At 35.3% G+C, this 11319-nt stretch overlaps 1 protein-coding gene and 1 long non-coding RNA gene across 6 annotated transcripts in view; one reads left to right on the top strand and one right to left on the bottom strand.

The window, feature by feature from the left end:
• LOC108973939 overlaps nt 1-11319 on the top strand; it is a 115653-nt gene that overhangs the window by 65672 nt on the left and 38662 nt on the right. For 4 of the 5 annotated variants that reach the window (XR_001993760.1, XR_001993762.1, XR_001993761.1 and 1 more), the window contains one exon: nt 9527-10139. This is a non-coding gene — a long non-coding RNA (uncharacterized LOC108973939). The remainder of the gene's footprint in view (nt 1-9526; nt 10140-11319) is intronic. The other variant, XR_001993764.1, reaches the window with a different exon arrangement.
• On the bottom strand, nt 7602-9319 carry LOC108973937 (cytochrome c oxidase assembly factor 7 homolog). The gene is made up of 3 exons (XM_018941463.1): nt 9110-9319; nt 8611-8900; nt 7602-8286 (listed from the first exon to the last, which is right to left on the bottom strand). Exons 1-3 carry the CDS (start codon nt 9207-9209, stop codon nt 7897-7899), a joined length of 780 nt encoding a protein of 259 aa, XP_018797008.1. The 5' UTR covers nt 9210-9319; the 3' UTR covers nt 7602-7896.

Here is an 11319-nt window from a genome sequence, read left to right as displayed (position 1 = left end):
ATTTTTTTTTGTTTACAACTTTTAATTGTTCATTATTTTTGTCTGCTGTAAACAAGATCATTTTTGACTCTCTTTGCAAATATTTGCTTATTTTATGTAGACCAAGAGCCTTGAGAGGCTTGACCAGCGTTTAATTAAAAAATTAAAAAAAGAAAGATAAAAGTAAAATAGTTGATTTTTGTTTGAGGTTAGTTCTTAACAATTCGTTTATTTTTCTTCATGCTTGTTTTTGTTGTTGCTTACAACTTCCAATTTAATTGTCCATTATTTTTGTCAGCGTAAACACAGTCATTTGAGCTAATATTTGTATATTTTTTGTAAGCCAAGAGGCTTGGCCAGCGTTTAATTTTGATCGCTACGCGTTATGCACACGCGCCACGGCATTCAGCCATTTTGAATGCCAAACTTTTGTTTAACAAGAATGTTTATTGCGTTTTGTTTTTTGCGCTGCATTGTCTGTAACAGTGCGTATGAGTAACAACTGTAAGTACAGTATATGTCCCTTGAATTATGTACACTAGAAAGGTGTATTGCAATTTTGAGTCTCCTTCGAGTTTTTCACTGATAGTTTGAGCAGTATTTTCTGCTCAGAAACGCAGCACCGTGAAATTTGTTTATTATTATTGGTTTTTTTTTTCGATTGTAAAAATAACAGAGCCAGAAATTATTGTTTAAGAGGTTACATCGGACTAGTATATTTAAAAAATATTTTTTTTTGCTTATATTACGCTAAAAGCGAGAAATAAGTTTGCTTTTGAACTATACATTTTCAAAGGCAAAGCCTTCTTTAGGGCTCTGAACTGGCAGACCCAAATAAAATACACATTTTTCTCTTTAATTTCACTTTTCTCTCTTCTTGAGTACTCTTAATTGGCCTAAATCCTTAAAAAACGCATGTATATTTCTCTTTATTTCCATTATTATCTCTTCTTAGGGGCTCTAGCCTGGCTATCCCACTTAAAATACATGCATTTTCCAATTTTCTGTCTTCTTTAGGGCTCTAGAGGCTAGCCTAGCCTAACTCCTTGCACCAAATCACCTTTTCTCTGCCCTGTTTTCTCTCACTCTCTCTTTACTTTTTTTCTCTATCTCTCTCACCCTTTCCTTTTCTTTCTCTTTCTCTTTCTCTCTATTTGCCTTCCGTTCGTGTGTACTTTTACTTTGTTGTCAAATTGCAAAAAAACTACAGTTATGACTATTGTTGCCACACTGCTTCAATTGATGACAAACGAAAGTCTTAATTGAATTTGAGAAACGAGAGAAAAGTCAGCTATAATCACTAGTACAAAAATAAACAGAGTCTTAAAGTCGTAAAGGTCTAAAAATTCCTACATATAGGCGTCATTTAGCAGATTTTACACACGCAGAGTTGCATGACATAATGTAAATAACTGTACATACATCGCCGTTGGATTCAACTACTTACAAACACAAACAGAACTCACTGCCGAATCAAATGAGATAATCTTCTGAAGGAAAAAACCAAAAGAGATGAATCTGTAGCATCTGTAAACTGAGCGCCCAAGCGACAGGCACCCGACTGTGCGAATGCCTTGCCAGCAAATATTCAAACACGAGTTTACAAGCAATAATTTAAAAATTGTCTTTCTTGCTCCGTTACCGCTGCCGTTATTAAGTGACAATAACGATTAAGGAGAGTGGTGGTCATAAAAGCAACGGTTCATGATTACTGAATATACAAATACAAACGCACGTAGATTAAACTTTATATTATTATTTTATTCAAAAGATTACAATGTGTTTTTTGTTAGCTTTCAACAATTTAATGCTCATACAATGGAGACGGATAAAAGTTAGGCTGAAAGCAGTGAGCAAAACTAAAGCATAAACAGTTAAATCAGCTGTCAGATGTCGTATATACATTTATATTATTTATATAGGAAGTTCGGAGACAGTCTTATTTAACACGTATGCCTAGTTATTTATGAGAAATTGTGCGTGGTATTGGTGGAATGTCTTTGAAAGTTAGATAACTTGGCGTTGCAAGTACTGAAAGCAAGTGTTTGAAAGTTTTTTCATGAAGTATGCGCTCTCTCAGAACTTTTTCTCTTTATTATGTAATGCGAATGTATTTCTGATACATGCGATTTGGATTAAATCGGAAGAGATCTCGACTATTTTGCGAGCTCGCTCAAGTTTTCTCTCATTCATGCGAAAATAGCAAGATGATAAAATACGCCTTTTTTCGACTCCGTAAGACTCTTTTAACGTTTTCTAGTCACCGGATCTCGCTTGACATATCTAACCTAAAAGGTCCGTCCTTTCACAACGTCAAACAAGCTTCTGATGTAGATCTTGTACTGGAAACACTTCTTTAGTCAATGGATCTCTCTGATCACATCTAACCTAAAAGTTCCTTCAATTTAGAAACTACTTGAGCCTCCCTGAGTAACGTCAAACAAGCCGCTGATACAGATCCTGTTCTGGAAATATTGTCCAAATACTTCCTTAATCTTTGGATCTCTTTGAGCGTAAATAACCCAAGAGATCCGTCAATTTAAAATTCACTTGAGCCTCCTTAAATAACGTCAAATAAGCCTCTGATGCAGATTTTGTACTTGAAACATTGTCAAAACAATTCTTGAATCTCTCTCAGCATTTCTAACCTAAAAGGTCCGTTTATTTAAAATTCACTTGAGCCTCCTTAAATAACGTCAAATAAGTCTCTGATGCAGATTTTGTACTTGAAACATTGTCAAAACAAAAGTTCCGTCAAATAAAGACCAAAAATCAGTCATTAAAACGTTGAATCGGCGCGTGTAAAAAATATTGAAAATAGTCTTTACAAAGGCTGCTGTGCGACTGCGAGATTCCTCTGGTCTAGAATAAAGAGCAAGAAATATGCTGAACTACTTGCCCTGAGCAAAGTTCATTTGGCTTCAATCGTAGCAGTTGTAACTGGACACTGCCCAGAAGGCATTCATGCCGCAAGGCTTAAAATTTAGTTGGACACTGGTTATCAAAGTATTGTGGAGGAGAGCGAGTTGGAAGTTTAGGCACTTTCTCCTCTATGCCTTTGCCTTTGCAACACTGAGGCTGAAACACCTCGGTAAACTTACCTTCAGCGAACCATAAAACATAGCCGAAACTGATATCAGTCATCTCAACGAATTTGTGATAGGCTCAAAGTACTTTGTCAATCTGTAAGAGTCTTATGATATAGTTCTTAGGAGTTTATAGTTACCAGACGTTGTAAGCTGTCCAAATGAGATTTCTCTATCCTCTATCCCTACCTAAGCTAGTATCTACAGTGATTGTTATGAAGGAAAATGTGTGAATATGGTTTGTTGGAGGTATTTTGGTCACTATTAACGAGGAAGATCTCTTTTATTTACGAATGGCATATGGTCTATAATGCAGTTAGGTAGCAAACCACTTTTATAGAATTACACAAGCTACACTTGACACTTGATGTAACTTCATACCCTCCGAAGTGGCTGTCAGTTCGTAAATGCAAAAGCCGGTTGAAAAGAGCTAACATAATTTAGTCGCTCCTACTTCCAAACGCTGAGAAGAACCGTTTTGAAGAAGAAAGAGTTTCGAGAGCATTTTTGGGAAGAATAGTTGCTCAAAATAAATCGAGTGACCTCTTTGAAGGACGCTCTAACTCTGGAACGCTCGATTGGAAATTGTAGAGTATAAAGAAGCGTAGACGCTCAACAAATTGTCCAGCAAATGCTGTAAAGCAGCTGATGCATTGTTTTAACAAAAATTCTTGCAACGCTGGGACTACAATTGAAAGAGGGGACAAATACGAATAACTACAAACCGCTTGTGTAGCAAAGTGTCGGTAGAGATCTTATTTATGTAGACTTGCAGCCTCATTTTCAAGTACATATGTACTTGCGCTTGAACTTATCGCAGATTTTGCTTTATTGAGAAGAGAGTTAAAATATCGGCGAGTATACGATTCCAGTATTATTTCAACTAATACTGACTTGCGAAAATTCAAAAATTTTTATGCAATTGAAAAATTACTTGATTATTTTGTTGGCGTTGCCAAGCTTGAAATTGTGACGTGTGCTCTCCCAAACCGTTAATGGAACCCACAGCAATACACTAAAATTAGACATCTCAAATGAATGCAAAGACCAAATTTAAGTTAAACGTACACAAGCAAGTAAATATATATTATATACAATAAACATATGTATATACATATATATATATATATAGTATGTTTGAGTATATGCGGCAAACTGAACTTTCGGTAGAATGTTTAGCCGCTTCGCACTGCACTGCTTCGCACTGCAGCGTTAAAACTGCTCGTATATATATGTCGTTATATAGTATATGTATATATGTAGTGTAGTTATCTGTATATAAAATATCTCGGTGTATTCTTTGGTATTAATTTAGACGCTGATATCGCACACATTCAAAGTAATTTATGCATACGCTCATACAAATATGTATACATACATATATGTATATATATACTTTAGTATATTGAAACCTATGTATATACATATACATCTTTCCATGCCAGAGTCTACTAAAATATCTAAGTGGGTGCTCTAGCACCGATCACTTCATGAAATAATCAAGCAAAGTTAGTGAGCAAACGCTCATCGTAGTAGATCAGCCAAGCATCAGAGCACACTTAATCAACGACGTGTGTTGCAAGTTATTCAAACTCATATATATGTACATACATACCATACATACGTATTTGTATATACTATAATATATTTAAAGCAGCGTTAGTGTTTTTGCGCTCCCTCCAATTATACTGAAGACAAACTACATTCATTAAGAAAAATCGATATTTCGCATAGAAACCCTTAAAATTTCGCTATACCCTTCTGGTCACTCTTCGAGTTTTCAGCGCTGCAAAAAGCGTTGAATATTTCTGAGGACCAAAACTTGGATCATGGAGACATTTGTATGCCGCTTACGCGGTTATAGCTGAGTTTACACCAGCGCGCCAGTCCTTTTTCCTACCTCGATTGGAGATTCCAAGTATAGAAAGGTCCTTCTCCACCTGCTCTTTCCAACGGAGTGGAGGTCTGCGGCCAAGTTGCGAATGCGAGGACTATTTGTTTGATGGCCGGAGATGTTTCGCCTTGCCCTTGAGCTTTTGGTATTGCTCAACGTCAGTTTTCACAGCCGTATTACCGACATAAAGGCATCTCCTTTTCGTGCTGTCAGGAAACCTTTGAAAACAACGAAGAGTTGATATGTGTCGATCTTTGCAAGATTTGACTCATGGTGAATCTCTGGTCAGTTGTTGATTTGACAGACCTGCAGCCACACTGCTAAGGTCTAATCAGTTTAACCTTTCACACAATACACTCGATAGAATCTTATATGTGATGTTGAGGAGGCTTATCCCGCGGTAGTTGGCGCAGATTGTGTTCCTTTTTGTGAATTGGGCAGAGCACTTCGAGTCAATGTTATAATCTCGGAGAACACAGGATACGTATCTTGAGTCTATCACAACATGACCAATCAGGTTGGTATCTTTTCGATCCGGAGATCGATGAATTTTCCTATGCTGGAATTTGTACTACAAATAACCATATTTCGGGCGCCATAGTAGTGGATCAGCCTCAACCCTTTAAGGATGTTTCATTATGAAGGCTTACATCGTGGCGGCGGGGCACACACATAGAAGACATCTTTGCTGATATCGTCATTCTCTTCCATCGGAGCTTGGGCGCAAATCATCGATATGTTGTAGAACTTCGCTTTGATGCGGATTATGGCTAGACGTAAATCCACTCGGCGACAAAATTTCTCTCTTACCACACTTCCAACACCGAATTTGCGCTCCATTATATGACCACTGTAGTAAATGCCACAAGGACCTACTCGTCTCAGTCCGTGTCCCGTCCATCGCACTTTTTGAATGACGGTTATGTCAGCCTTTACTCTTACGAGGACAAACAGCTGGGCAGCGGCACCTTCTCAATTAAGGAAACGGACATTCCAGTTGCATGTCCTTAATTCGTAATCCTTAATACGTTGGCAGTGATTCTCATCAAAAGGGGGCCTCTCTTCCAAGGCTGTTCTGTTCTTTTCTTTGGTAGTGTTTTTTACCTGGCGGGACCAACGTCTGGATCGCTTCAAGTCATGAGGACCCAAGATGTTGTAGCGGTTATCTAATTCCTGGGCAAAGGTTGTAGATGAGTGGGATACTTTGAGTAAAGCGATGGTTTCACGTGGTCAGACGGGGACACATTGCACGCAATATATATATTTGGCATGTCGGAGTCGATTTTGGGTATGAATTAAATTTCTACGAAAGCATCCCAGCAGCAAGCGCTTAGGGAGGTGAGCATTGTGTTCCTTAACCTCAAAGCTGCAGGTCTCACTATGAACGTGTTCAACGGGAACGAGCTTTACAAGCCAGTCATGCGACCATATCGGTGCTGCGGATTTAATGAAATAATGAATATCGAATGCCTTATAAGTTGTCAACAAGAGTTCTTTTTCTTTTCTCATTTTTCTTTTTGAGAACTGGTTTTCTATAAGGTATCGGTGATAGTCGGAACTTATCAAAATTTTTACATTATTCTTACACAAAACCAACAGCTTTCAGACATTTGATGTGGTTTAGAGATCTTACACTGCCGACGTAGCTATATTACCCTTACCCTTATATTTTCCGTTCTTAAAAGAATTCTTTCCATTATCAAAAGTGATATTGATATGCGAAGACAGGGTTCTAGCACTAAAGGGAGCAGTTTACTCCCCTCAGCAGAAGTTTTCAGCTTCAATTAAGAAAGATCAACAACTACAGCTTCTGTCATGAACTGTCAGCTGACTTGCCACCGCCTTCCACAAAATATTAGCTGACTCAGTGTGCGCTACAACAACCAACGCCACGACATTCGACTCCACTTCTCTTAACGACATATTTTTTATAATTTAATCAAGATACAATTAAGGTATTATACTCGTACTAGCACTGCTAAGTGTGGATACATATGTCAGCCTATGAATGTATGCATGTTTGTATGTATGTCTGTATGTATGCATAGCATATTGTTTATTTCTTTTGATAGAACAAATTATATTGTCGGCGCGGATGTGTTGCAACATCAGTAAGAAAAGAAAATAAGTAAAGTGAATACTTAACACAACGACAGCAACAACAAATTGTTTGTGCGTGACCCGCTATTGTGGAATGCGTCAATGGCTTTGAGTGCAAGCGTACGCGCGTCGCCCTAGCAATTGATATGGAGGTGTAACATGCAATTGTGCTTACTAGTACACACACATAAACACACAATTATATGTATGTTTTTTTATATATTATTAAAAACTTTTAACATTTTTAATATTTTTTACTTTTATTTTCATTTAACTAAATATCCCATATTTATACATTTGTTTAAAAATTTAAATAAGTTACAAAGTCGACTGTACTCATTTATTATTACCTAAAAATTATTCAATCCTTTCCATGTACATTCTCCGCTTTCTACATGCGTCATCAAATTTTCTTTCGCTTTTGCATTTCATATTACTTCTTTTTTTTTTAAATAACATGCACAAGAACATTAAATTAACTTTAACTTATTAAATTAAATTTGCTTAAAAAGCAAAATTAGAAAATATCAAAAAGCAAGCAGTTAGTCTCTCTTGAATATATTTTTTCTGGCTTGGTGTCTAACTAATTTACCGACTACTTACAAGTAATTTTTCAAATTTAACGAAAAACTATGTTCCTTTTTAAGCGAACATTCACACAACTTGTTATGCATATAAAAAAAAAATTGATTTTTTTTTAAATAAAAACAAATTTTGTGTTCTTAATATTGCAGCCGCTTACGTCTTTATATTTTTTGGAGACCTAAGTTGCGCTTTAAATTGTTACAATTTATGCTTGCGCCACTTGCTCCATACTTCGCTTCTTCTTTCACTTGCTCAGTTCGGCATTTTCATGCCCTGTTGGAACTCTAGCGTCTGTTGTTGTTTTTTCACTTCATCCTGCATTTCCAGAGCCATTTTCTTATATTTCTCCGCCTCCTTTTCATTCTTTTCAATGCCATCGCCACGCGCATACATCTGGCTCAGATTTGCGCATGCGTACATATTACGTAGTTCACAAGCTTTATAGGCAAATTCGAATGCCTTCTTCATATCCTTCTGTAAAATGTAGTCACTGTCTTTCGGTGAGACTTTTTTGATATCCGTAGTGCTAACCTGTGTTGACGCTTCCGGTTTCTTTTGCACGCCGGAAATATGCATGCCAGAGAGGTAGAAGCAGGCGGTGGCATTATTCATGTCGCAGCTCTTCGACAAGTATTCGATGCCCTGTAAAGGAGGAAATAAGTAAGAAATTTATAATGCGAAAAACGGTATAAACTCGTATTTTTGCTACATGCTAATTGTCGTTTGTAAAATCAAATGTTGTCTTAAAATATAATATTAAAATATTACATTTTTGTATTGTTTTTGTTTCAAATCGTATGTGAGTTCAGGCACATGCACACTCTTAATACTAAGCGATATCTCAAAAGTGTTATATCATTAACACGTCACACACTTGTAAACATATCAACACAAATATATTACTTTAAAACGCATTAACAAATTAAACAATTAGCATATCTACTAACTAATACCGTTTCTTTATACCTTTGGCACATTACGGTCGATTTCTTTGTGCATGGAACGCGACACCAATAGCAATCCTGTATGCAAACATGCATCGGGATCGTTGAGTTCACACCCTTTCTCATAGTATGTGTACGCACTACGCGGATCACCCTTGCTCCCACTTTTGCCCTTACCCAAGAAGCTGTAATTACCGAATTTGAAACAGGACTTCGCATAACCGTAATCGTCACATGTAGATTTGTATACTTTCGCTGCCTTTTCAAAGTCCTTCTTTATGCCCTCCAAATAATCGCCCAAGAGATGACAAACTATAATGTATAAGTTAAGCTGTGTTAAACAAAGTGTGTACGTGCATTTTGTGTAGTTGATAAATGTAACAAATATACAAAGCAAACGCTTGCGAAACAGGCGCTAATACAATGGGGAGGTTAGGTACCCCCGGCACCCTCGTAGACTTGAGTGAAGTGATTGCATATGCGGCTGTTGTCTTTTGCTTTGCATGCCATTAGCAATTTACCCTCCGGTTTCTTCTCCGAATAACAGCCAAAACGATATTCGACGCCCAGTTTATCTAAGTACTCCTTAACATCGGATTCTTTCTTTAAATCGTAAGCCATTGTTTACAGCTTTTTCTTAGATATTTAACACTTTTAATTTCAGCGACGTCTGGAGAAATGGAAATTTGCCGTAATAAAGTAAAATTTGCCGAAATCTAGTGAACTGTCAAAATCACTTGTAGAGCAAGATTGCCAAAACCGCTTGTTTTTTTTTTGAGATTTATTATAAAAGTTTGAAAAAAAAAAACGTTTTGAGAAAACTTATATTCAATAAGATAATTGATACAATAATTAAAATTTTACTTATTATTTGAATAGAATTAACTTTTTTTTATTTTTTGAAACGAAGTAATTAATTATTTTTATCTCTTTATTAGCAACAAAGTAACCCTGAGTAATTCACAACTAGATGTCGCTCTCGTGTAAGCAAACTGACAGTTAACGGAAATTAAATTTGTGGAGTCATGCAGCGAGTCAATTGTTGCATTCTCTTAAAGATTTAAATATATTTTTTTAATATTGAATATAATTTTCATCCAAAGCATGATAAAAGTGGTAAAGGTGGCTTAAAGTGTGTAAATAAGAAGCAGAAATTATGAAGTTATTAGAAAAAGTGATTCAAGTGCAATAGCAAAGCGCCTAGCAGGCATAAACGCCACGCTGCTTTATGTGTTAAAATCGTCAACAGGAGCTTTGCTTATGCTCCTTTTTTCTAACATTTACGCTTCTGTAGAGTAAATTTGGTGTAAAGTGCATTAAATGTTAAATATTATTAAGTATTCATCATGAATACTCGAAAGTGTTACATCTCAATTATAGTGTGCATGCACGACCGAATAATGTGTGCAGGTGTTCGGAGCTTCGATTTTATATTACAAAACAGCAATAATTATATTAACGATGTATGAAGTATACAAGAATATCTCTGTTGGTGTGGAGCTGCAAACTCTTACTTAATCAGTTACTACCAACACGGCAGCATCTGAAACGGTAAGTTTTATTTTTAATTTTTTAATATAGTTTTAAGAGTGCCCTTCGTAATCCTCTGATATATTTTGAAGAATCGCTGCGAACTCTTTTGATGTATAGTGCTAGTATGTCAATATTAATGACGTCTAATCAAATCTCAATTTCCAAAAAGCGTTTAAATAGGGCAGCAAAAGTTGTTAGTTTATTAGGTTTCCATTTTTTTTTTTTAATCCTTACATGAACATTTTCATTATTCAGCAATATTTTCAACATATATTTGTCTGTCTGTTTACAAGCACTTTATCTACTACAAACATGCGGTTATGCGCCTAAATAAGTGCTTTGTGATATTATTGTTTAATAAATTTGTATTGAATGCTTTAATACCTATTAAAATGCGCTTATACATAATTATTGTACGCTTAACAACTCATATGAGTGTGTTTACCTTTAATATACCAATATTCAACAGTTTTTAAGTTAGAAATTAAAGCTCAGAGGAAGGGTGGGTTGGGTAATAGAAGAGTGGGCAATGCCATATGTAGTTAGTGGAAATGTGAAATAAAGTTGAAGTGGAAAATAATTTCAAAAATGACAAACACAAATTTAGAGTATTTAAAGCGAAACTTTTAAGGATCTATATACTGCTGAAGGAAAAATATGTTGCTAATGTTTTAATAATTATACAAATAATAGAGCTATTTTTTTTTCTTTTGTTCTTGCTGCTCTCTAAAAGTTATTTAAAATTAATTATGAGGAATGGTGGGTAGGGTGATAAAACACCTGAATTGGGTGACAGTAGAAATATAAAAGAGATTTTTATTGAAAAATATACAAAACATTAATATTGAATTCTTTAAAATTATCAAACCAAAACTATTAAGGACCTACTACTAAAGGAAACCTATGTTCATATTTTAAAAATTTTATATTTTGAATCCCAAAATTAGATTAAAATTAAATTTTTATTTCAAAATGTTTGAGATTAAAAATTGATTTTTTTTTTATTTTCAGTATTATGATTAAAATCTAGTTTTTAATTCAATTGTTGTTGGTATTAAAACTCGAAATTTTGAAAATTTTATTTTCAATAGAAAATTTTGAAAATCTTATTTTAAATTTGTTATCTCAAAATCAGTACTGTGTTCAAAATCCAGCTTTAATGCAAGGTGTTGCTATTAAAATAAGAAATTTTTGTAAA

This window comes from Bactrocera latifrons, unplaced genomic scaffold (assembly GCF_001853355.1).
Source record: "Bactrocera latifrons isolate USDA-ARS-PBARC rearing strain unplaced genomic scaffold, ASM185335v1 scaffold_51, whole genome shotgun sequence".
NCBI classification, from domain to species: Eukaryota; Metazoa; Arthropoda; class Insecta; order Diptera; family Tephritidae; genus Bactrocera; species Bactrocera latifrons.
The sequence above is the reverse complement of the archived record's forward strand: the minus strand, read 5'-3'. Positions and strand labels throughout refer to the sequence as shown.